This window comes from Palaemon carinicauda, chromosome 32 (assembly GCF_036898095.1).
Source record: "Palaemon carinicauda isolate YSFRI2023 chromosome 32, ASM3689809v2, whole genome shotgun sequence".
NCBI lineage: Eukaryota > Metazoa > Arthropoda > Malacostraca > Decapoda > Palaemonidae > Palaemon > Palaemon carinicauda.
Window position 1 is genome coordinate 24,868,753 of NC_090756.1, and position 27,260 is coordinate 24,896,012.

A 27,260-nucleotide genomic window follows, 5' to 3' on the forward strand; every position below is an offset into this window, starting at 1 on the left:
TGTATCCTTCACCCACCTGATGAACTTCGCCAACTTGCTAGCTGAATGTAGCAACCCTGGAAAGAGAATTGTCCGTAGAATCGAGAAATTGGACAAGAAATTGAATTCTGCAGATGCAGCCATAGTATTCAACTCCAAAATGTGTAAAACTCACAAATTTCGGTGTTAAATTATATAAAAAACATTTTTCTTAAAGCACTATATCTAATTTAACTTTCTCGTACTTTCTTAGAGTCGCCTCCCACTTCCTTATTTCGATCCAGGCTTCTCTTCCATATCTGTTTATCCCGCCAACTATAGTCCATTCCTTTTAGCGAGGCAGATTTGCACCGACTTGCAGCGGTACCCTTGTAGCTCGGAAAAGTTTCCTGATCGCTGATTGGTTAGAATTATCTTGTCCAACCAATCAGCGATCAGGAAACTTTTCCGAGCTAAAAGGGCACCGCTGCGAGTCGGTGCAAATATGCCTCGCTAAAAGAAATGGACTATAGAGGGGTTCCTCTTGGAAATCTTTTATAAAACTACAGTGTATATCAACGGAATGCATACTTATTCGGCTATGCTATGTAAGTACTTTCAACTTACTCGGCTAGGCTAAGTAAGTACTTTCAACTTACTCGGCTAGGCTAAGTAAGTACTTTCAACTTACTGGGCTAGGCTAAGTAAGTACTTTCAACTTACTCGGCTAGGCTAAGTAAGTACTTTCAACTTACTCGGCTACGCTAAGTAAGTACTTTCAACTTACTCGGCTAGGCTAAGTAAGTACTTTCAACTTACTGGGCTAGGCTAAGTAAGTACTTTCAACTTACTCGGCTAGGCTAAGTAAGTACTTTCAACTTACTGGGCTAGGCTAAGTAAGTACTTTCAACTTACTGGGCTAGGCTAAGTAAGTACTTTCAACTTACTGGGCTAGGCTAAGTAAGTACTTTCAACTTACTCGGCTAGGCTAAGTAAGTACTTTCAACTTACTGGGCTAAGCTAAGTAAGTACTTTCAACTTACTGGGCTAGGCTAAGCAAGTACTTTCAACTTACTCGGCTAGGCTATGCAAGTACTTTCAACTTACTCGGCTAGGCTAAGCAAGTACTTTCAACTTACTCGGCTAGGCTATGTAAGTACTTTCAAGCCTTACCTACAGAAATTTTGCTATGTGGAAAGTCCTCAACTTAATAGGTTCCAAGAAAATGTTCGTAAGTCAAATGTCAAATCTTTAAAAATTTTGGCCTACGGTAGGCTTCACCTAACTCATGCCTACGATTTTCAGTGGCAAAAGACAACTAATAGTCTTGTTTTATACTGCAAATGCCGTCTTGCTTACTGCCCTAAGTTATATAATAGTTTTACTCCAGTATTTCATTATGAACTTGTGTTACAATATCTGAGATTTAGAATTTAAGTTTGATTTGTGTTTTAATCTTCAAATGTTTTTAATTTGAGGACCTTCTGTGATACTGTAAATGAAATTAAACAAAAAATGAGCCTGGGATTTCCGTTGGAGTTGTGTTTGTATCTCCATATGTTTGCAAGTTGAAGACCTCTACCGTAATAAATAAAACTACCGGTAACCATAAAATTAGAATGGGAATTGAGTGATAAATCATTTTGGTAAGGGATGGGTTTAAGGGGTTAACAGAATATACTCTTCAGTATGCGATATACTTCCAGAGTGGATACATTAAGCACAGATCCCTACCAGGAGACAGGAGGAAAACTTAAGTAATCCAAAGGATCCATGTTATACAGGGGAATATAGTGATTGCGGACAAGAGGATGAATAAAATTTGAGAAGAATAAATAAATGATGACAATAGTGTATCTTCTATTAACGCGCTTTATTCCCATTTCGTATGGGGTAAGCAAGGTTGCCTTCTTTTTGAAGGACTTTGTTTTGGCGGGGATTATGTAACAAACATGTGCGAAAAGCAAGAATCCATGAATACTTGCTGCCCAAAGGAGGGTTAACTCCTAACCTAATAACTCACTGCCTATTCCCTACACGTGGTTGACTAACACGCTAAATAGTTTGAGATACTACCGCTAGAGAGTTAGGGGGTCCTTTGACTGGCCACACAGTACTACATTGGATCCTTCTCTCTAGTTACGGTTCACTTTCCCTTTGCCTACACATACACCGAATAGTCTGGCCTATTCTTTACAGATTCTCCTCTGTCTTCATACCCCTGACAACACTGAGATTACCAAACAATTCTTCTTCACCCTAGGGATTGACTACTGTACTGTAATTGTCCAGTGGCTACTTTCCTCTTGATAAAGGTAGAAGAGACTCTTAGCTATGGTAAGCAGTTCTTTTAGAAGGACACTCTTAAATCAAACCATTGTTCTCTAGTCTTGGAGGTACACTCGGGCACACTATTCTATCTCATTTATCTTCCTCTTGTTTTGTTGAGGTTTTCATAGTTTATATTGGAAATATTTATTCAAATGTTACTGCTTTTAAAATATTTAGTTTTTTCTTGTTTCCTTTCCTCACTGGGCTAATGGGGCCCCTGGGCTTATAGCATCTTGCTTTTCCAACTAAGGTTGTAGCTTAGCATTAACAATAATAATAATAATAATAATAATAATAATAATAACCCACTGTACTCCCTAATACTGTTTCTACTTGGTCTCTATCGCAGTATGTTTTTCTGTCTTTTATTTCAACAAAAGAGGCGTGTTATATTGAACAGTGTACGTCTTGTAAGGGTTATAAATCAAGCAAAAAAAATCCATTTAAATTAATACTTACTGAGGAAAGTGCAGATAGGTTCTGCGAATCTCTGAGCAAATGGCCGACTGTCATGTCATCGGTGGCTTTCACAATGGGAACCTAAAGAATAAGTTATACATTATTTATTTTTATACAACATTCTCAATCAACCTATTAAGACCAATAAATCAGGTTTCTAGACTTATGGGACTTACCTAGATAGCTTTTACTTGAATGTGATGAACTTGGAGAGACACAGTTAACCCTTTTACCCCCCAGGCTATTTGGAAATTTCCAACCCTTAACCCCAAGGGTTATTTTTTTTCAAGCACATTTTGCAGTATATTTTTTTAAATTGCTTTAACAGCTTTAATTTTCGTCATAGAGAGGTCAGGTTGGTCTCATTCTCTTGGAAAATGCCTGAAGTTTCTCAAAAAATTATCAAAAATAGGCAAAAAAAATTTAAAATAGCATTTTTTTGCAAGGACGTACCGGTACGTCCATGGGGGTAAAGGGATGAGTTTTGTGAAACGTACCAGTATGTCCTTTGGGGGTAAAAGGGTTATAGACATTGAACAGCAAAAATCTTTTTGGATCCAAAAAGGTGTTAGCTTTCGCAATAAGGATTCATTAAAGTTAAAAATAAATTGGAACCCAAAATCACTAGTAAAACCTATGAATAATGCCAATATAGTCGGCAAGTTTCAAAGCTGGACATTGAGACAGAGTAACACACCAAAATATTGTCTAGATCTGAAATTAAAGCAAATTTTAAGCTGATACTTCAAGCTACTGTACCTTCATATTTGGGTCACATCTAATGGCCTCTAAATCTAGGAAATCTTGGAGAGTGAGACTCGAATGGTTTTCAGCTCTACCCTCGACTGGTATGATGGCGAAAGCTGAAAATAACCTTTATCTTCACAAGTGTATTATGGAAAACAATATACTTTAGGCAAAAGGGAATAGGAAAATGTACAGTACATAATTCAAATATTAAATCCTTCACTTTATTACAGTTGAATAAATATGACAAATTTGGAATAATTTGTATTTTTCCTAACTATACAAACCTGAAGCACTTTACATATGAGTATTAGTTCGGCGCTAGCTGAAACAAGCCGTTAGAAAGCTTTCGCGATGTGTAACTACTCTCCGCTAGTTAGCGGAGAACAGGACTACTGGGGGAAGGTGATGGTGGGACCAGTATGTGTAAAGAGCTTCAGGTTTTTATAGTTAGGGAAAATCAAAAATTTTAAGTAATTTTTATTTTTCCTAACATACTTACCGAGAACTACTTTCTTTAGGAGTTACTGGTAATCTCCTCTCTATCGACCAGAGTTTTGCGTATGTTACCCCCCACCCCGCTTTCTAAGGAGACCTACCCCCGGCATTAAGGAATGTGCCCCCAGGGTAGGATCAAGGTAGGTCGCTGTCTGGCTGGGTCAGACTCATCATTGAGTTCTATTGAATTAGCACAATGCTAGCAAGGGAAGAGAGGCACTTGGGGAAGGAAGGGAGGGCCATTACCCGAAAGTAGTTCTCGGTAAGTATGTTAGGAAAAATAAAAATTACTTAAAATTTTTGATTTGTTCCAACACGAATACTTACCTCGAACTACTTTCTTTAGGAGACTTACACTTTAGGAGGCGGGAGTGCTATTCTGACCCCCTGACCCGGGACGTGGAGGCCAAGAGGCCTATGGATAACGGGACCTACTGGAAAGCGGATGCGAGGGTAACTACACAAAAATTCACGTTAGTGTCTAAGTATTCACCCTTTGAAAAACTTCCTTTTGACGTTCCTTCCAGGAGCGTAGTCGTGAAGAATGTGTTATCTTATGGGAACAGTCGGTATTCCCCGAAGAGGCAAGTAAGCAACTGGGTAGGAGGTAGGAAACCGCACTTGTGCCTACCAGCTGCTAGTCTTGATCGCACCTGGGGTTTATTTTTACCGTTACACCGCTTGGAGGGCGGAGATGACTGTCCCGATGGAGAACCCGTCTAAGGATTTTCTCGAGTAGTCCTTGAGGTAATGGGCAGTAAAGGTTGACTGGTTCGACCAAGTACCTGCTCGCAGGATTTGCCCCACTGCCATGTTTTTCTCAAAGGCTAAGGAGGTGCTCAGGCCCCTGATGTCATGAGGCCGGGGGGTGCCTGGCACTGCTATGCCATCTTCCTTGTAGGTTCTGGCGATAACTTGTCTCAACCAGAAGGAAATGGTGTTTTTGGAAACTTGTTTCTTATTAATACCTGTGGAAACGAAGAGGCTCTTGATGCCTGGTCGGAGATGTGCTGTTCTTTCCAGGTATTTCCTAATTGTTCGCACAGGGCATAATTTTAAATCTTCTGCATTGCCTGTCTTAGGGATGGCAGGAATTGAGAAACCCTCAAACTTCGGGTCCCAGACTGCTGGGTTCTGAGTCTTGGCCACAAAAGAGGGCACGAACTTGAAGGATACTTCTTTCCACCCCTTTGAATGAGAAATGTCGTATGATAGACCATGGATCTCTCCCACTCTCTTAGCGGACGCCAAGGCCAGCAAGAAGACAGCCTTGAGGGTGAGATCTCTGTCTATGATATCCTTCAAGGGTTCGAAGGGGGGACGACACAACATCTTTAGGACCTTGGCTAAGTCCCACTGGGGCACCCTACTCGCCTGTGGGGGGCAGGACTGCTCGAAACTCTTGACAAGCATTGCTATGTGTCTCAAGGCCCCCAGGTCGATGCCCTTCAGGAGGAAGACTTGGCCTAAGGCGGCTCGAACTCCTTTTATGGCTGGAATTGACATTCCCACCTTGTCCCTAAGAAACACTAGAAAATCTGCTATGTCTGGGACAGAGGCCTTAAGAGGTCTAATGTGCCTCTCAGAGCACCACTTCGTGAAGGAGGCCCATTTTGCCTGGTAGACCGTCGCTGACGACTTTCTCAAGTATAGAGACATTCTCTTAGCCGTGGAGGAAGGATATCCTTCTTTCTTCAGGAGCCGCTCGATAGTCTCCAGGCGTGAAGACGTAGGGAGAGTGGGTTGTCGTGGAGCCTGAGAAAGTGAGGCTGGTGCAGAAGGTCTGACCTGGCGGGCAGAGGCCACGGCGGTTGACTCGATAGGTCTTTTAGGTCCGCAAACCACTCTCTCTCCGGCCACCAGGGCGCTACCAAAGTCATCTTTAGGTTTCGGGCCGTCCTTACTCTGTTGAGCACTTGTCTTATCAACGTGAAAGGGGGAAAGGCGTACACATCCAGATTGTCCCACTTATGCTGAAAGGCGTCTTCTAAGGCTGCTTTCGGGTCTGGTACAGGGGAGCAATAGACTGGGAGTTGGGCGTTGGGTTTTGTTGCAAAGAGGTCCATCACCGGGGAACCCCAGCGTTGAATGATGAGCTTGGCTACTTCTGGGAGAAGGGACCATTCTGTCCCTACTATCTGGCCCATTCTGCTGAGGCCGTCGGCCAGAACGTTTTTCTTCCCGGGAATGAACCTTGCTAACATCACCACTTGATTTTCTTCTGCCCAATCTAGAATCTCAATGGTGAGAACGCACAACTCCTTCGATTTTAAGCCTCCCTGTTTCTTTATGTATGCCACTACCGTGGCGTTGTCGCACATCAACGCCACAGTGTTTCCCTTTAACAGACTTGCGAAGTGTAGGCACGCCTTCTGGACTGCTTTCAACTCCAGGACATTGATGTGGAGTTGCCTCTCCCCTTCCAACCAGGTCCCTCGTGCCGTTTCGTAGAGGAGATGGGCTCCCCATCCCTGGTTGGAGGCGTCTGTGAACAGTAGTAACTCGGGAGGGCCAGTCCCGAAGGGCATCCCTTTGAGTGAGTTCGACTGGCAATGCCACCATTCCAGGGAGGGTCTCGTGTTTGGAAGGACTGAGATTAGCACCTGCTGTGAATCCGTCTGGTACCAGAGGTTCTTGAGATTCCATTGGATGGATCTGAGCCTTACCCTCCCTTGGGGAACTAGTTTCTCCAATGAGACCAGGTGACCTATCAGCCTCTGCCAGTCTTTCGCACTCCTGGGGTGTTCTGACAGGAACGGCTGAATAATGTGCCTGAGGTTTCTTATCCTGTCCTCCGAAGGGAAAACTTTTCCCCGAATGGTGTCTAATGTCATTCCCAAGTAGTTCATTCTGGTGGATGGGGATAGATTTGACTTCTTCGGGTTGATTACGATCCCCAGATCCTTGCAAAATTGGAGGAGACTTCTTCCTTGTTCCTCCAAGAGGACCTTTGAGGCGGAAAGAAGCAACCAGTCGTCCAGGTATCTGATAAGGCGAATACCTCGTTCGTGAGCCCACACTGAGACAGTCGTGAAGACTCTCGTGAATACCTGGGGCGCTGTTGACAGACCGAAGCATAGGGTCCTGAATTGCAGGATCTGGGAACCCCATTTCACCCGGAGGAACTTTCGACTCGAGGGGTGGACCGGAATTTGGAAGTATGCGTCCTTGAGGTCGATGGTCATCATATAATCTTTCTCCCTCAAGGACAGCAGGACTGACTTCGGAGTGTCCATTTTGAAGTCCGTCTTCTTGACGGACTTGTTGAGAGCTGACAGATCTATAACCGGTCTCCAACCCCCGGTCGCTTTCTCCACCAGGAACAGGCGACTGTAGAAACCCGAAGGCCGCACCAGCTGGGCTGGTTCGGCCAGGCCGCCCGACAAGAGGCGCGTTTCCCCCCGCTGGGCGGGGTGAACCGGAGGCTTCGAGGACTTACACCTACCTGTACAGTCCTTCCTACGGCTTGATCCCGAGGAGCCGGGTCACCGGGCACTCCCCACCGGGCGCTTCGGTTCTGGAATACCAGGCACTCCCTTGCGGTGGTACCGGTCTTCCCCGGCGGGAGCCTCCGCACCAGGTTCGGGGGTCAGAACCGGCATCGCCGTGCCGTCGAGGACTACCGTTCGTGTATTCTCTCTGGGGGACGAGGACGCAGATCCCCGTGGCCTGACCCGACGGAGGGAACCGTCTGTGCTGATTCGGCCAGGCTGCCCGTAAGGAAGCACGGTTCCACCCGCTGGCGGGGTGAACCGGAAGCTTCGCGGCCTTACGCCTGCCTGAAGAGGCCTTCTCGCATTTCTCCCTGCGAGGGTTATATCTGCGTCTGGAGGATGGCCTTCGTGGCGAGAAAAAACCCTGGGCTGCCGGTCCGGGGAACGCTGCAATACAGACTTGGGAGGCTCCTTCTCGGCGACGCCCTCGGCTGCAGAAGTGACTGAAAACTACGCCAAAGAGACTGGAGAAGAATTAGGAACATTTTTCCCCCACATGGGGTCATCAGAGGAGACGTGGCCTGCTTGCACCAGGACTCCGTCTCCCAACACACTCCCGAAAGCAGTACTTACCTCGAACTACTTTCTTAGGAGTTACCTTAACCACAACAGACCAACCTCGTCTCCTACTCTGGGTAGGGGAGGGTGGTAGGGAAGCTATGTCAGACGAGACGCCCGGCGAAGCAAGGGGGGGAAGGGGCGCTAGTCTTCTTAGGCGACCCCTTCGTCGGCTACTTCTTCTTGGTGCTATACCGCACCCACTCAAACTCCTGGGGAAGAGCAATGAGCACTTTCCCGCAACTGACTTACCTCGTCCCCTACTCTGGGTAGGGGAAGATGGCTGTATAAGAAGCTCTATTCGACGAGGCATCGGGAAGTAAGTGGCGAGGAGAGGCTCGTCTTCCTATGAGCCTCTTGGATGTATTCTTCCCCTTGGTGCCGAAGTGCACCCACTGCACTAAGTTCCAGGACTAGTAGTCCTGACACGTGGCTGTAGAACATAAGCTGCCCCTACACGGCGAACATAGAGGATAAGGGGAGGAAGGATGATTTATTGTAAAATTGTTCCCTTATGCTATTAATTCCTTGAAGGGAATCAAGGAATACACTGGGTAAGCACAAGGGTGGAAGGTGAACACACAGGAACACCCGGGAAAGGTACACTGGAAAACGCAAGTTACCACACTGGGAACACGTGGGGCACTAGAACGCACACAAAGGATCGACAGAGAACGAGAGTGAGGTGTGTACACCGCGCGACCAGAGAACTTAATGATGAGTCTGACCCAGCCAGACAGCGACCTACCTTGATCCTACCCTCGAGGCACATTCCTTAATGCCGGGGGTAGGTCTCCTTAGAAAGCGGGGTGGGGGGTAACATACGCAAAACTCTGGTCGATAGAGAGGAGATTACCAGTAACTCCTAAAGAAAGTAGTTCGAGGTAAGTATTCGTGTTGGAACAAATACAAATTATTCCAAATTTGTCATTTGTTCCGGAACTATATACAAACCCTACGTTCTTTACCTAGGAGACTCACTTCACGGTGGGTGGAAGTCCTCCAACTGGCTAGAGGCTGTCCCAGGGTGACACTCTGTGCTACGCACGAGCAGTTTAGAGGGCACCCTGATACCTTGTGATCCTTCTAGGATGACGGCATGGGCAGCTGGTGCTAGTGTAGAATTTAGCAATGTCGCTTAACCAAGTAAACATAAAATTGGAGCTTAAGCTCCTCGCTTAGCCTAGACATTGCCTGAATCCACTTCGCTTGAAGAATGAGGACATAACAGAAGCTCTTCAAGGAGGACACTCCAAAATCAAACCATTGTTCTCTAGTCTTGGGTAGTGCCATAGCCTCTCTACCATGGTCTTCCACTGTCTCGGGTTAGAGTTTTCTTGCTTGAGGGTACACTCGGGCACACTATTCTATCTTATTTCTCTTCCTCTTTTGTTAAAGTTTTTATAGTTTATATAGAAGATATTTATTTTAATATTGTTACTCTTCTTAAAATATTTTATTTTCCTTTCTTCCTTTCCTCACTGTGCTATTTTCCCTTATGGGGCCCCCAGGGCTTATAGCATACTACTTTTCCAACTAGGGTTGTAGCTTAGCAAGTAATAATAATAATAATAATAACAAAAATATCACAAATTTTAAGTAATTTGTATTTTTCCTAACAGTACTTACCTCGAACTACTTTCTTAGGAGTATCTGGGATCTCCTTCCCATCTGACCAGAGTTTTGTGTAGTTTACCCTAAACCCATTTTCTATGAGGGGTAACCTCAGGCGGAGTGATACGCGCCCTGAGGCTAACGCCGGGTCAGAGAGCATGCTTGCTCAGGTCTCGACCTTCAGTAAGTTCTTGGTAGCTAAGGTCTCTAAGAATACCAGGGGACACTCGGGGAAGGCAGGGTGGGCCATTACCCGAAAGTAGTTCGAGGTAAGTACTGTTAGGAAAAATACAAATTACTTAAAATTTGTGATTTGTTCCAACACGAAGTACTTACTTCGAACTACTTTCTTAGGAGACTTATACTTTAGGAGGTGGGCGTGGCCCTAAAAAGTTCTGAGACCTTGCTGAGAAATATCCAGAGACCTAGAAAGGAGGCTAGGTCGTGTTGACCCCATAGAAAATCGATCAAGAGGAAACTACACAAAAACCCATCTTAGTGTCTAAGAAACTCACCTGTGCAAGAAATCCTAGGGGACATGTCTTCCCCCCGTTGAGGTACTTGTCTCCGGCTCAGGGCCTTCTCAGAGCCCACTTGAAGCGGACAAAGGGAAAGAAAGCACAAGGGGGTTTAAGGAACAAACCTGTGTCTCTTGTGCTTGTCACCCACGGTTATCACTGAGGCTATACCTTTAAACCGTTTGGAGCGCGGAAACGACGGTACCTATCGAGAACCCGTCCTTGGATTTTCTTGAATAGTCCTTCAAGTAGTGAGCCGTGAAGGTAGACTGGGTGGCCCAGGTGCCTGCCCTTAGGATCTGGCCCACTGCCATATTCTTCTCGAAAGCCAATGTAGTACTAAGGCCCCTAATGTCATGGGGCCTGGGCTTTCCCGGCAGGGGGATTCCTGCCTTACTGTAGGCCCTGGTGATGACCTGCCGCAACCAGAAGGAGATGGTATTTTTCGAAACTGGCTTCGTCACGAGGCCTGTGGAAACAAAAAGGCTTTTGATCCCGGGCCGGAGTTTGGCTGTCCTCTCCAAGTATTTCCTCACCGCCCTGACGGGGCACAGGCGCAGATCCCTCGCGTCGTCCGACCGGGGGATTGCCGGAATTGAGAAACCTTCAAACCTGGGGTCCCACACGGCAGGATTCTGGGTCTTAGCTACGAAGGAAGGTACGAACTTGAACGTGACTTCTCGCCAACCTTTCGAGTGAGCCACTTCGTAGGACAGACCATGTATCTCGCCTACACGTTTAGCTGACGCTAACGCCAGCAAGAAATCTGTCTTGAGAGTGAGATCCCTGTCCACAATGTCTTTCAGGGGTTCAAACGGGGGTTCGGATAACATTTTCAGGACTCTTGCCACGTCCCATTGTGGCACCTTCACAGCTTGCGGGGGGCATGGTTGCTCAAAACTTTTAATGAGCATTGAGATATGTCTGGAGTTACCCAGGTCTATGCCTTTCAGGAGAAAAACTTGGCCCAGAGCAGCGCGGACTCCCTTGATGGCCGGGATGGAAATGTTGACCACGTCCCTGAGGTAAACTAGGAAGTCCGCTACCTGCGGGATGGAGGCCTTCAGGGGCCTGATGTCCCTAGCGGTGCACCATTTGGTAAAGGTGGCCCACTTCGCCTGGTAGACCACTGCTGATGACCGTCTCAGGTAGCCCGACATCCTCGTTGCTGTACTCGACAAATAGCCCTCCCTCCTCAGGAGACGCTCGATAACCTCCACGCGTGAAGGCGAAGGGACCGAGGATTCTCATGGAATCTTTGGAAGTGTGGTTGCCGAAGAAGGTCTGGCCTGTCCGGAAGGGGCCAGGGCGGCTGTTGTGCTAACTCCTTTAGGTCCACGAGCCATTCTCTCTCCGGCCACCAGGGCGCTACCAAAGTCATCCACAGGTTGTTCGCCCTTTTTACTCTGTTGAGGACCTGCCTGAGCATCCTGAAGGGAGGAAAAGCGTACACGTCGAGATTGTCCCAAGGATGTTGGAAGGCATCCTCGAACGCCGCTTTTGGGTCTGGTACAGGAGAACAGAACACGTGGAGTTGTGTATTCAGCCTTGTTGCGAAGAGGTCCATCACCGGAGAACCCCATTTCTGAATGATGGTCCTGGCTACTTCTGGGTGCAGAGACCATTCGGACCCTACCACTTGACCCATCCTGCTGAGGCCGTCGGCGAGGACGTTCTTTTTCCCTGGAATGAACCTTGCTGAAATTCTGATCTGCTCCACTTCGGCCCACTCCAGAAGTTCTAACGTGAGGACGCACAGCTCCTTCGACCTTAGGCCTCCCTGTTTCTTTATGTAAGCTACCACCGTGGCATTGTCGCACATCAGCGCCACGGTGTTTCCCAGGAGTAGGTGTACGAACTCCTGGCACGCTCTTCGTACTGCCCTCATCTCTAGCACGTTTATGTGCTGTGTCTTCTCTAGGGCCGTCCAGTTCCCTCTTGCTGACTTTCCTAGGAGATGGGCACCCCACCCTTCCTTCGATGCGTCCGTGAACAGGAGCATCTCTGGGGGGTCGGCAGCAAAGGGCATCCCTTTGAGGGTGTTCGTCCTGCAGCTCCACTCTGTGGGGAGAGTCCGTTTAGTTCCAGCTTTCCTTCAGGTTCCACTGGACCTCCCTGAGCTTTAGCCTGCCTTGGGGGACCAGTTTCTCCAACGACACAAGGTGGCCTACCAGCCTCTGCCACTCCTTCGCTCTCCTGGGTTGGTCCGAAGGGGCGGAGGACCTGGTCTAAGTTGTCCAGCCTGTCCGCGGAGGGGAAGGCTTTCACTAACCGGGAATCCAGAACCATTCCGAGGTAGGTCATCCTGGTGGAGGGTATCAGTTGGGACTTCTTTAGGTTGATGGTGATCCCCAGAACGTTGCAGAACCGCAACAACTTCGCGCCTTGCTCCTTCAGTACTTCCTCTGAGGCTGAAAGTAACAACCAGTCGTCTAGGTACCGAATCAGGCGAATGCCCTGTTCGTGTGCCCAGACTAAGACCGTCGTGAAGACCCTCGTGAAGACTTGGGAGGCAGTGGATAGCCCGAAGCAGAGGGTCTTGAACTGCAACGTCTGGGTACCCCATTTTACCCGTAGGTACTTCCTGCCGGAGGGATGAGCCAAGATTTGGAAGTACGCATCCTTGAGATCTACTGACATCAGGAAGTCTCCTTCTCTCAAGGACGCCAAGACTGACTTCGGAGTGTCCATTTTGAAGTCGGTCTTGCAGACGAACTTGTTGAGGGCTGAGAGGTCTATGACCGGTCTCCACCCTCCTGTCGCTTTCTCCACCAGGAACAGCCTGCTGTCGAACCCCGCACCTGGGTCCTGGACAGGTTCCATTGCTCCTTTTGCCAACATCGCTGAGACCTCTCCCTGCAGAGCAGCCTTTTTCAAGGGGTCCTTGGGGACTAGCCACTCCGCCTGCTGGTCTGGCATCAGAGGTGGAGGGTCCACTAAAAAGGGCAACCTGTACCCTTCCTTCAGTACTGTCACGGTCCACGGGTCTGCCCCGTGGTCTTCCCATGCTTGCCAAGAATGTTTGAGGCATCCTCCCACCTGAAGCTTCGGCAGGAGTAGGGGGCCTCCCTCCCTATCTTCTCCTTGAGGAGCGGCCTGAACGCCCTCTTCTGGACGCTGCGAAAGACGGCCTATAGGCGGCTTGGGTCGAGGCTGATCCCCTACGAGAGGGCTGAGACGACTGGGACCAGGCCGTAGCCGAGTTGTCTCTCCTGGGCTGGCTAGGAGAAGCCTGAGGAGGGCGAGGCGCGTCGGCGGAGGACCTTCTGTACGCCGGCCTTCTGACCGGGTGAGGCCTGGGCTCGTACGGGTCCTTCAACTTTCTAACTCTCTCCATCGACTCCTCCGCTGCCTTCGGGGGAAAGATCGTGTCGTCCCACAGGGTCAAGTTCCTCAGAGACCTGGCCTCTCTGTCCAGAAGCCTCCTGGTGAGCTTGCTTAAGACTGTGTCCCTCCTCCGCAGGATCCAGTTGGTGGCCAACGCTAGCGACTGGTAGGAGAGGAATTTCAGGGCCTTACCTCCCGAACTGATAAGTTCCTTGAGTAAAGCCTGGGTTTCTGGTACCGTCAGATCGTATGAGAACTGGACGCCCACCAGGGTGGAGGCCCACCAGACCAGCCAAGAGGAGACGTTGACTAGGTCCTTCGAGATCTCCTCCATCATGACCGCCTCTGAAGGAGAGAAGCAGATCGGAGCCGTCGACGCCCTCTCTTCTGAGGCTCCCTGCCCCAACACGGCGAGTGCTGGCTCCAGTGCACAGGCGCCTGCTCGCTGTCCCTCCGGGAGGTAAAACTTACTCTGGGACTTCAGGGCCTGGAGTAGTTTGGAAGCGCACTGGGTCTTGGGCGCCTTGGCATGATTGGCCACAATCCTGTCCACATGGGCTCTACCCAACTTAACGTCCCTCGCTAAAGGAAGAGCCAAGGAGGGCCGCTGCTGGACCGGGGCGTCTACGATCCTATTGAGGCTGGAACGGCATGAATCTTCGGAGGAGGGCTCCGGCTCGTCCAGCCTGTGGTGGCTCCTGATGAGGCCTATCACCCTCCGATAGGCCGATACCTCCGCTGCCAAACATTCTTCATGGTCGTCGAGACCTTCCAAAGGGCGCGCTGACGCGTGTGACGGGGGTACTCCGCCGGAGGACCTCACACGTGGGGGAGTCCTGGACCGACCCTCTGGCGGGGGTTCTCGCTGAAGGACGGGCACCGCCGTCGGGACGGGGGCCTCCGTCCTAGGTCCATCACCCTTTCCGGAGGTCCTCGTATCTGCGGGCCTGCCCGTCGAGGAGAGCCGTAGGTCGCGCTCGAGATGAGCTAGGTGGGCTTTGGAGGTCAGGACTCGGCTGCCAGACCGAAGGGGCGACTCTCTCCGCTGGGTGGATGGAGCTGGAACCTTCGCGGGCTTACGCCTATCGACTGGAACCTGCCATGAAGAATCCCTCCGTCGGTTGCCACTGCCGCCGGAAGAGTATCTATCCGGGGAGCACGTCCTCGGACGCCAACTTGAAGGGCCTGGCGCCGCAGCCAACTCCAGCAGCCTGTCGCGGTTAATCATCACCCACTCACCGTCTGGGGAGGCACTTTTCTTCCACTTCCTCTTGGGGGATCCTGGGCGCCGATTCTCGTGGCGCGACCTAGAGAAAGAGCGCGACATCTTCCTGCGGGACTTCTCCCTCCGTCTCCTGAGCTTCCTCAGCGCCTCGTCCTCCGAAGAGCAGGAAAGCCCCTCCACTGGGGAGACCGAAGACTTGTAGGCCCTCTTCGATGACCTCGCCTCCCGCGCTGGTGAAGGGGGATTCCTGCGAAGTTCCGTGGAAGGCGACGCCTGTAGAAACACCTCCGGGAATATGGCCGATGGCGCTGGGGGGGAGCGAGGAGGCTCTCCCGTGGGGGACCAGATCCTGAAGTCTTCCTCCATCCTGATCGGTGACCTGAAGGGCGTCTTGGGGGGAACCCACGCAGAGGGGTCCGACGGCGGGGAAAGCTCCTTCTCAACGTCGCCCTCGGCTGCTGAACCGCCTGAAAAACACGCCCAAGAGGCTGGAGAAGAATTAGGTAAATTTTCCCCCCACATGGGGTCATCTGAGGAGACGTGACCTGCTGGCACCAGGACTCCGTCTCCCAAACACACTCCCGCCCCTCACTCGCCTGGAACGACACCACAACTCCACTGTCCTGACGGTCAGACTCTTGGGGAAGGGCCGCGGGCCTCTTCCCCGCAACGGACTTACCTCGTCCCCTACACTGGGTAGGGGAGGTTGGAAGGGAAGCTCTGTCCGACGAGACGCCCGGCGAAGCAAGGGAGGAAAGGGACGCTCGGCTTCTTAGGCGACTTCTTCGCCGCCTTCTTCTTTTTGGTGCTATACCGCACCCACTGCACCTCATTCCACGACTCGCACTCCGGACACATGGCGGAAGGGGAACAAATGCTGCCCCTGCGCGAGGAACACAAGGAGTGCAGGTCAACTTCGGGCTTCGAGAGGAACGCTCCACATGATTTGCTGGCCATACGCCCAGGACAAGGGCGGGGATGCTCCATGATGCAGGAGAAAGCACTACGAGACACAAGCACGCACAGGGAAAGCACAAAGGGAAAGCACAAGGGGACCACGTGGGTACCGCGTGAGACACAAAGGGGTCGGGGACACACAAAGTCACACTGAGATTAGGAGAGCGGCGAGATGATATCGCGACGCGACCAGAGAACTTACTGGAGGTCGAGACCTGAGCAAGCATGCTCTCTGACCCGGGGGTTAGCCTCTTGGCGCGTATCACTCCGCCTGAGGTTACCCCTCATAGAAAATGGGTTTATGGTAAACTACACAAAACTCTGGTCGGATGGGAAGGAGATCCCAGATACTCCTAAGAAAGTAGTTCAAGGTAAGTACTTCGTGTTGGAACAAAAATGTTATTTTCATTAGTAAAATAAATTTTTGAATATACTTACCCGATGATCATGTAGCTGTCAACTCTGTTGCCCGACAGAAATCTACGGTCGGGATACGCCAGCGATCGCTATACAGGTGGGGGTGTACACAACAGCGCCATCTGTGAGCAGGTACTCAAGTACTTCTTGTCAACAAGAACTCAATTTTCTCCTCGGTCCACTGGTTCTCTATGGGGAGGAAGGGCTGTGGAGGATTAATTTTATTTTAATTTATTTTTGTTTGCCAAATCGAGAGAGAGAGAGAGAGAGAGAGAGAGAGAGAGAGAGAGAGAGAGAGAGAGAGAGAGAGAGAGAGAGAGAGAGAGAGAGAGAGAGAGAGAGAGAGAGAGAGAGAGAGTGAGTGTGTTTATTTAAGTTTTGTCAGAGAGAGAGAGAGAGAGAGAGAGAGAGAGAGAGAGAGAGAGAGAGAGAGAGAGAGAGAGAGAGTTGTTTTAGTATTGTTAAATAGAGACATTTTATTTGCTTTAGCTTTGTCATTAGAGAGAGAGAGAGAGAGAGAGAGAGAGAGAGAGAGAGAGAGAGAGAGAGAGAGAGAGAGAGAGAGAGAGAGAGAGAGTGTGTGTGTGTGTGTGAGCAAGTGTTTATTTACTTAAGTTTGTCAAACCGCAAGAAAGAAAGAAAGTGTTTATTTGCTTTAGTTTCGTCAGAGAGAGAGAGAGAGAATTTCATTTGCTTCGTTTTGTTAGATCGCGCGTGCGCAAGAGAGTATGTGTGTATGTGCGTTTGTGTGTGCGTGTTTTGTGTGTCCGCGGTGCGCGCTGAGAAAACGGGTAATTAGCGAATGATTGTTTGAAGTTGGAAAGATTGTTGGTATAATTGAGGTTGTTTGTTTACCTTTTTAGCTAGGATAGGGTGGTGATGAATGTCTTGGGCGAAAGCATTGGATATCGAACGATAGTAGGAGTCGGCTGTGTATTTTTTTTGCTCTTCGAAAGCCGGCTGTGAAGCTTTTTTTTTATATTCTGAGTAAGTACTGTTTTTATTTATTTTTGTTAGGCGCGTTCATGAGTGATAGAAAGTTTATTGTTTATCTTTGATTATGGTGCGATAGTTAAGTTAGTTAGGAGTGTTCATAAGTGTTTTTCTTTTTTATTTTGGCAGGCCGCGATTCCTCCTTTGGAGAAACTTAAATTTTTGACTATTGATGACCTGGCTTACTTAAGGAACTTGTGTTTAGAATGCTCTAGTGGATTTGTTGTTGATGACCTGGCCTGTACTTAATATTGTTTGGACCGCTCATTTGACTGCACAACCGTTGATGACCTGGCCTGTTATTTGAGATTCCGATTGATGATGATGATGATGATGATGATTATAATGATGATGATGACCACGGTTAATGTTATTGGACAGTCGAATTGACTGTTCGTTATTGTTTGCCAGGAGTGGTGGCAATTGGTTACAAAGACTGGTGCCAGTGTATAGAGTCGGTGGACGATGGTGGCCACACACAAATATTAATTTAAGAAGTTCTCGTATGTTTTAGTATTAAGTTTGATTATTTTTGCTGGGTTATATATGACGACTGGTGTTTTAGTGTTGTGATTTTTTTTCAGTGTTTAAGTATTTTTCGGTACTGTGAGTGAAGTAAGTGTTTTCAGTACTGTATGTGGACTGACGGTGTTGGGTATATTTAAAGGCTATTGTTTTCCCGATTATTGGAGAATTCTCGGTACCCTTACGCACCGATATCTATTTATCCAGCAAATTTTGTCTGTTGAATTTAATGTGTGATTTTTGTTTTCGGTTGCGGTAAATATAGTTTTTAAGGTTATGTTTTGTTTGTTTTTCCCTTCGTGCAATAGTCCAGTTTGAAGTAGAGTCAGGGGAAAGTTTGTATTGTGGGATATTTTGGAAGTAGAGTGATTAAGGGTGTGGGGGGGTTGTGTTTGTTTACATCCCGCCACAGGGCGGGTCCTTAAATTCATGATCATCGGGTAAGTATATTCAAAAATTTATTTCACTAATGAAAATAACATTTTTCAATATTAATCTTACCCGATGATCATGTAGCTGATTCACACCCAGGGTGGTGGGTGGAGACCAGCATACATGTTAACAAAGAAGCTAAGTATCCCGTATTTCATTTTATTAGTTATTCAAAAATAACATAAAATAAATAAGTACCTGGTAAGGAAGACGACTTGAACCATTACTCTGCCTTTATTAAGTACGTCTTCCTTACTGAGCGTAGCGGTCCTCTTAGGATGCTGAACGACTCTTAGGTGCTGAAGTATAAAGGGCTGCAACCCATACTAAAGGACCTCATCACAACCTCTAACCTCGGCGCTTCTCAAGAAAGAATTGACCACCCGCCAAATCAACAAGGATGCGGAAGGCTTCTTAGCCGACCGTACAACCCATAAAAAGTATTCAAGAGAAAGGTTAAAAAGGTTATGGGATTATGGGAATGTAGTGGCTGAGCCCTCACCTACTACTGCACTCGCTGCTACGAATGGTCCCAGGGTGTAGCAGTTCTCGTAAAGAGACTGGACATCTTTGAGATAGAATGATGCGAACACTGACTTGCTTCTCCAATAGGTTGCATCCATAACACTCTGCAGAGAACGGTTCTGTTTGAAGGCCACTGAAGTAGCCACAGCTCTCACTTCATGTGTCCTTACCTTCAGCAAAGCAAGGTCTTCTTCCTTCAGATGAGAATGTGCTTCCCTAATCAGAAGCCTGATGTAGTAAGAAACTGAGTTCTTAGACATTGGAAGAGAAGGCTTCTTGATAGCACACCATAAGGCTTCTGATTGTGCTCGTAAAGGTTTTGACCTTTTTAGATAGTACCTAAGAGCTCTAACTGGGCAAAGTACTCTCTCCAGTTCGTTCCCCACCAAGTTGGACAGGCTTGGGATCTCGAACGACTTAGGCCAAGGACGTGAAGGGAGCTCGTTTTTAGCAAAAAACTGAGCTGCAAGGAACATGTAGCCGTTTCAGATGTGAAAACTATGTTCCTGCTGAAGGCGTGGATCTCACTTACTCTTTTAGCTGTTGCCAAGCACACGAGGAAAAGAGTTTTCAATGTGAGGTCCTTAAAAGAGGCTGATTGGAGAGGTTCAAATCTTGATGACATAAGGAACTTTAGGACCACGTCTAGATTCCAGCCTGGAGTGGACAACCGACGTTCCTTTGAGGTCTCAAAAGACCTAAGGAGGTCCTGTAGATCTTTGTTGGTGGAAAGATCCAAGCCTCTGTGGCGGAAAACCGCTGCCAACATACTTCTGTAACCCTTGATCGTAGGAGCTGAAAGGGATCTTACGTTCCTTAGATGTAACAGGAAGTCAGCAATCTGGGTTACAGTGGTACTGGTTGAGGAAAAACTGCATTGGCCTTGCACCAGCTTCGGAAGACTTCCCATTTAGACTGATAGACTCTGAGAGTGGATGTCCTCCTTGCTCTAGCAATCGCTCTGGCTGCCTCCTTCGAAAAGCCTCTAGCTCTTGAGAGTCTTTCGATAGTCTGAAGGCAGTCAGACGAAGAGCGTGGAGGTTTGGGTGTACCTTCTTTACGTGAGGTTGACGTAGAAGGTCCACTCTTAGAGGAAGAGTCCTGGGAATGTCGACCAGCCATTGCAGTACCTCTGTGAACCATTCTCTCGCGGGCCAGAGGGGAGCAACCAACGTCAGCCGTGTCCCTTTGTGAGAGGCGAACTTCTGAAGTACCCTGTTGACAATCTTGAACGGCGGGAATGCATACTGGTCGAGATGGGACCAATCCAGCAGAAAAGCATCCACGTGAACTGCTCCTGGGTCTGGAATCGGAGAACAATACAACGGGAGCCTCTAGGTCATCGAGGTAGCGAACAGATCTATGGTTGGCTGACCCCACAGGGCCCAAAGTCTGCTGCAAACATTCTTGTGAAGGGTCCACTCTGTGGGGATGACCTGACCCTTCCAGCTGAGGCGATCTGCCATGACATTCATATCGCCCTGAATGAACCTCGTTACCAGCGTGAGCTTTCGATCTTTTGACCAGATGAGGAGGTCCCTTGCGATCTAGAACAACTTCCTCGAATGAGTCCCTCCCTGCTTGGAGATGTAAGCCAAGGCTGTGGTGTTGTCGGAGTTCACCTCCACCACCTTGTTTAGCTGGAGAGACTTGAAGTTTATCAAGGCCAGATGAACCGCCAACAACTCCTTGCAATTGATGTGAAGTGTCCTTTGCTCCTGATTCCATGTTCCCGAGCATTCCTGTCCGTCCAATGTCGCACCCCAGCCCGTGTCTGATGCGTCCGAGAAGAGATGGCGGTCGGGGTTTTGAACAGCCAAAGGTAGACCTTCCTTGAGAAGAAAGCTGTTCTTCCACCACGTTAGAGTAGACCTCATCTCTTCGGAAACAGGAACTGAGACCGTCTCTAGCGTCATGTCCTTTATCCAGTGAGCAGCTAGATGATACTGAAGGGGGCGGAGGTGGAGTCTCCCTAACTCGATGAACAGGGCCAGCGATGAAAGTGTCCCTGTTAGACTCATCCACTGCCTGACTGAGCATCGGTTCCTTCTCAGCATGCTCTGGATGCATTCTAGGGCTTGGTTGATCCTTGGGGCCGACGGAAAATCCCGAAAAAAACTCGACTCTGAATCTCCATACCCAGGTAGACAATGGTCTGGGATGGGACGAGCTGGGACTTCTCTAAATTGACCAGGAGGCCCAGTTCCTTGGTCAGATCCATAGTCCATCTGAGATTCTCCAGACAGCGACGACTTGTGGGAGCTCTTAAAAGCCAGTCGTCTGACGGAGCCGGACACAAGATCATGGTACTGCTGCACAGTCTGTGAACTGTCAACCATGGGGAAGCGAGGAAGTACAGCGACAACCCGAAACTGTCTAGACTGCCTGGGTAGTACAGACAACTCCTTATCGGGTTGCTGAGGTTGCCGCACTGCGTCACAACAAGTCACCTCTGCTGGTTGTTGAACGTCTTCCCAGTGACACACTGACTCCGTAATAAAAAAATCCTCTATCAAGGACTAAGCTTGGACTGCATGTCTTGCAACAAAGCTCAAGATCTATGGGAGCAGGTGTGGCAACAGACGGGGTTAGCGACTGAAGCGGAACCATTTACCCTCCCTGGAAGCATGTTATGCTTAAATAAAAGTCCATAGGAGGCTAAGCAGCTTAAGGCTCCTCTCCAAATGACAGAGTCCTCAAGGGAATATCAGAAGGAGGGAGAACAGCACTTTCTCATCTACAGGAACCATATCCGAGAAAAGCTAAGTTCTCTCAGTGAGGGTTCCACCGGTGCAAAAGCAGCAGACCAGAAGGCAACGTTATGAAACTGCTTGACAGTCTGTGAACTGTCAAAAACTGAACTGTCAACCACAACAGGAGCGTGAGGACATACAGCACTGGTGTATAAGTAGCAGACCAGAAGGCAACGTCATGTAACTGCATGACAGTTTGTGAGTTGGCAACAACCAAAGATGTGTGGGGAAGCCTCAACTCCTGCCTGACTAGTTTGCTGCTGGCGAGTGGCGGTAACCACAGTGTGTTGCAGAGGATGACACACCGTGTCAAAACACGGCAGCTTGTGGTAGCTCCCGCACGGCAACGGAGTGCTCTGTGTGTGGGAGTCATCATACATCTGGCAGGGTTGACTGTGCATGGGTGGAGGAGCTCTCACAACAAGAGTGTGAGAGCATGAAGCCATGCCGGGCGCACAACCGTGGGAGGTGTAGGCCCACGGGTGCATCGTCAACCTTCTCCGCAGTTGGAGTGTGGGAGCTGGCAACAACAAAAGCAGAGTGCTGGTGCGTGGGAGGGGCTGCGGTGGGTTGAGGAGCATGCGGTATGGTATGCAGAGCATGCTGTAAGGTATGCAGAGCATGCTGTAAGGTATGCAGAGCATGCTGTAAGGTATGCAGAGCATGCTGTAAGGAATGCAGAGCATGCTGTAAGGAATGCAGAGCATGCTGTAAGGTATGCAGAGCATGCGGTATGGTATGCAGAGCATGAGGTAAGGCATGCGGCTCATGCTGCATGGTATGCGGTTCATGCTGCATGGTATGCGGCTCATGCTGCATGGTATGCGGAGCATGCTGTAAGGTCTGCAGAGCATGCTGCATGGGCTGAGGAGAATGCCGCATAGTGCTGGAACACGGCAACTCCTGATGCGGCAGCTCACGCATGTTAGCAGATGGTGCAGCAAGAACATGCGTCTGGCAGTGAGGACTGCGCATCGGTGGAGGAGCTCTCACAGGTGTGGTGTGGGAGCAGGCAGCCGCAGTATCTGCTGAGCGCACAACCTCGGCGGGTTGTAGGTAAACAGGCTGCATTGTCAACCTTCCAGCATGATACTCCTGCATGAAGGAGCAAGCTGAGACTGTATAGTCTGCAGCATGGACCACTAGGGTCTATGAAAGACAACAACAAACGGAGCTACTGTCCGTTGTGACTGAGGGTCTAAAACAGCTGGTGCGGCAACAGACGGAGTTACTGCCTGTTGCGGTACCACCTAGCCTCTCTTAGGAGGTGTGCAGTTGTCGTACTGCAGCGAGTCCGAACTGACCCAGTGGCTACACCTAGGCCGTTGGACTTGCGCGGAAGGGACCGACTTGCACTTAAAAGCTGCAAGATTTGGTCCATGGTTTCTGCGAGAAACCTCTTCCGCAGACGAGGAATAAATGGGCTCTCTCGTCTTTGTGTGGGTGGGGTGATCACGTCGGCAACGTGTGTAGATACACCCGAAACCACAGAGGGAAACGTCTGTTCGTCGATCAAGGCCTGAGGAACCCATAAGTCCTTCGACATTACTTCTCCCCTGGGCTTGGGAGCTTGTAAGAGGTATCGGACTAGGTGAACCACTGGCACGAACAGACGAACCCTCGAACGCAACACTGTAACACTTTGCGCATATCACTTTATCACTTTTGATTTTCTGTTTGCACTTATTTCACTGAACTCGAAACTTTAAGTGGTTGTACCTGAAACACGCAATCCTATCCTTCATTAAAAGGTAGTAATTGCGAAAACAGTATTACAATGTAACAGAAAAACATAATGAAAGATAAAGAATTCAGTGGCTAGAAAAGAGACTAAACACTAGATCAAATAAACTACGTTTAAAATCTTTCACCGCATAAAGCCTGGGAACAAGAATAAAACTCTAGAAACGTTTTACCTTCTTCCCCTATAGCGACTAGGGAGAAGAGCAAAAAAAAACGAGAACAACGTTACCCGCTTGAACGAAACGTTTATCCTCCTCTCTCTCCCTCCGTCTCTATCTCTCTCTCTCTCTCTTGACTTAGAACCTGAGAGATGAGCCCAATTATATATATCGTTAAAACATATTATTTGTTAAAGGAAAAAAAAACTGAAAGGTTTCCCAAATAAAAAGTTCCTTTATTAGAATTAAAACCATTTAAGCTAAGAAAGAATGAACGAAACGTTAGAATCGGTTTACTCTTACTGCAACGTGAAACCGTGAATACTCTCTCTCTATCGTAACGATAGAGCGCAAGTTGAACGTTCTGAACATCAACAACTGCGGAGACTAAACAAAACGTTAGTTCAACTTTGAAAACAGTACGAGACTTATCAAAGAAATTCTTTCAAAAACATAAAATTAAAATAGCATAAATTCTTAACAGGAAAAACGATATGACGAGCTCAATGTTAATTAACTTCGGTTCCAAGTAAGGACCGCCTATTATTAGGAAAGGTTGCATATTTTTTTTTTTTTTTTTTTTTTTTAAGGAAAGTTAATCGAAGAGGCCTATAAGTGGCGGAGAGATATAAAATAAAAAGTGAAAGAGAGTCTATACTCTCTTCGACGCCAACACTTCCGTCTAAGGGAAGGGTCGGCCATTTAAAAGTGAAAGAGAGTCCATACTCTCTTCGTCACCATAATTAATTCAAATTAATTCCAAAAGCTTGCTAAGCTAAAGATAAAGCTTCCTGAATAGCGAAGGCTAAACTCTAGAGCAAATACATCACCAAATCGTGAACAATAACTCCAGAATCAACAGCGTATCCAAGTAGGTCTAGCCGGAGGCACGACAGAGGAAAAATTGAGTTCTTGTTGACAAGAAGTACTTGAGTACCTGCTCACAGATAGCGCTGTTGTGTACACCCCCACCTGTATAGCGATCGCTGGCGTATCCCGACCGTAGATTTCTGTCGGGCAACAGAGTTGACAGCTACATGATCATCGGGTAAGATTAATATTGAAAATGTTATTTTCATTAGTAAAATAAATTTTTGAATATACTTACCCGATGATCATGTAGCTGTCAACTCCGTTGCCCGACAGAAATCTACGGTCGGGATACGCCAGCGATCGCTATCCAGGTGGGGGTGTACACAACAGCGCCATCTGTGAGTAGGTACTCAAGTACTTCTTGTCAACAAGAACTCAATTTTCTCCTCGGTCCACTGGTTCTCTATGGGGAGGAAGGGCGGGTTCTTAAATTCATGATCATCGGGTAAGTATATTCAAAAATTTATTTTACTAATGAAAATAACATTTTTCAATATTAATCTTACCCGATGATCATGTAGCTGATTCACACCCAGGGTGGTGGGTGGAGACCAGCATACATGTTAACAAAAGAAGCTAAGTATCCCGTATTTCATTTTATCAGTTATTCAAAATAACAAACATAAAATAAATAAGTACCTGGTAAGGAAGTCGACTTGAACTATTACTCTGCCTTTTTTAAGTACGTCTTCCTTACTGAGCCTAGCGGTCCTCTTAGGATGCTGAACGACTCCTAGGTGCTGAAGTATAAAGGGCTGCAACCCATACTAAAGGACCTCATCACAACCTCTAACCTAGGCGCTTCTCAAGAAAGAATTTGACCACCCGCCAAATCAACCAGGATGCGGAAGGCTTCTTAGCCTTCCGTACAACCCAAAAAACAACAATAAAAAGTATTCAAGAGAAAGATTAAAAAGGTTATGGGATTATGGGAATGTAGTGGCTGAGCCCTCACCTACTACTGCACTCGCTGCTACGAATGGTCCCAGGGTGTAGCAGTTCTCGTAAAGAGACTGGACATCTTTGAGATAGAATGATGCGAACACTGACTTGCTTCTCCAATAGGTTGCATCCATAACACTCTGCAGAGAACGGTTCTGTTTGAAGGCCACTGAAGTAGCAACAGCTCTCACTTCATGTGTCCTTACCTTCAGCAAAGCAAGGTCTTCTTCCTTCAGATGAGAATGTGCCTCTCTAATCAGAAGCCTGATGTAGTAAGAAACTGCGTTCTTAGACATCGGTAGAGTAGGCTTCTTGATAGCACACCATAAAGCTTCTGATTGTCCTCGTAATGGCTTTGACCTTCTTAAATAGTACCTAAGAGCTCTTACTGGGCAAAGTACTCTCTAGTTCGTTCCCCACCAAGTTGGACAGGCTTGGGATCTCGAACGACTTAGGCCAAGGACGGGAAGGAAGCTCGTTTTTAGCCAAAAAACCTAGCTGCAAGGAACATGTAGCCGTTTCAGATGTAAAACCTATGTTCCTGCTGAAGGCGTGGATCTCACTGACTCTTTTAGCTGTTGCTAAGCACACGAGGAAAAGAGTTTTTAAAGTGAGGTCCTTAAAAGAGGCTGATTGGAGCGGTTCAAATCTTGATGACATTAGGAACCTTAAAACCACGTCTAGATTCCAGCCTGGTGTGGACAACCGACGTTCCTTTGAGGTCTCAAAAGACCTAAGGAGGTCCTGTAGATCTTTGTTGGTGGAAAGATCCAAGCCTCTGTGGCGGAATACCGCTGCCAACATACTTCTGTAACCCTTGATCGTAGGAGCTGATAGGGATCTTACGTTCCTTAGATGTAACAGGAAGTCAGCAATCTGGGTTACAGTGGTACTGGTTGAGGAAACTACATTGGCCTTGCACCAGCTTCGGAAGACTTCCCATTTAGACTGATAGACTCTGAGAGTGGATGTCCTCCTTGCTCTGGCAATCGCTCTGGCTGCCTCCTTCGAAAAGCCTCTAGCTCTTGAGAGTCTTTCGATAGTCTGAAGGCAGTCAGACGAAGAGCGTGGAGGTTTGGGTGTACCTTCTTTACGTGAGGTTGACGCAGAAGGTCCACTCTTAGAGGAAGAGTCCTGGGAACGTCGACTAGCCATTGCAGTACCTCGGTGAACCATTCTCTCACGGGCCAGAGGGGAGCAACCAACGTCAGCCGTGTCCCTTTGTGAGAGGCGAACTTCTGAAGTACCCTGTTGACAATCTTGAACGGCGGGAACGCATACAGGTCGAGATGGGACCAATCCAGCAGAAAGGCATCCACGTGAACTGCTACTGGGTCTGGAATCGGAGAACAATACATCGGGAGCCTCTTGGTCATCGAGGTAGCGAATAGATCTATGGTTGGCTGACCCCACAGGGCCCATAGTCTGCTGCAAACATTCTTGTGAAGGGTCCACTCTGTGGGGATGACCTGACCCTTCCGGCTGAGGCGATCTGCCATGACATTCATATCGCCCTGAATGAACCTCGTTACCAGCGAAAGCTTTCGATCTTTTGACCAAATGAGGAGGTCCCTTGCGATCTCGAACAACTTCCTCGAATGAGTCCCTCCCTGCTTGGAGATGTAAGCCAAGGCTGTGGTGTTGTCGGAGTTCACCTCCACCACCTTGTTTAGCTGGAGGGACTTGAAGTTTATCAAGGCCAGATGAACCGCCAACAACTCCTTGCAATTGATGTGAAGTGTCCTTTGCTCCTGATTCCATGTGCCCGAGCATTCCTGTCCGTCCAGTGTCGCACCCCAGCCCGTGTCCGATGCGTCCGAGAAGAGACGGTGGTCGGGGGTCTGAACAGCCAATGATAGACCTTCCTTGAGAAGAATGCTGTTCTTCCACCACGTTAGAGTAGACCTCATCTCTTCGGAAACAGGCACTGAGACTACCTCTAGCGTCATGTCCTTTATCCAGTGAGCAGCTAGATGATACTGAAGGGGGCGGAGGTGGAGTCTCCCTAACTCGATGAACTGGGCCAGCGATGAAAGTGTCCCTGTTAGACTCATCCACTGCCTGACTGAACATCGGTTCCTTCTCAGCATGCTCTGGATGCATTCTAGGGCTTGATTGATCCTTGGGGCCGACGGAAAAGCCCGAAAAGCTCGACTCTGAATCTCCATACCTAGATAGACAATGGTCTGGGATGGGACGAGCTGGGACTTCTC

At 48.3% G+C, this 27,260-nt stretch overlaps 2 protein-coding genes across 4 annotated transcripts in view; one reads left to right on the top strand and one right to left on the bottom strand.

Moving 5' to 3' along the window:
• The window catches only part of LOC137625347 (monocarboxylate transporter 10-like), a 192,200-nt gene that overhangs the window by 68,302 nt on the left and 96,638 nt on the right, over nt 1-27,260 (top strand). The window lies entirely within an intron of this gene.
• The window catches only part of LOC137625417 (uncharacterized), a 45,892-nt gene that overhangs the window by 5,271 nt on the left and 13,361 nt on the right, over nt 1-27,260 (bottom strand). The window contains exons 4-5 of the mRNA XM_068356329.1: nt 3,508-3,611; nt 2,749-2,829 (exon numbers count right to left, since the gene is read on the bottom strand). Coding sequence (XP_068212430.1) covers nt 2,749-2,829; nt 3,508-3,611 — 185 coding nt within the window. The remainder of the gene's footprint in view (nt 1-2,748; nt 2,830-3,507; nt 3,612-27,260) is intronic.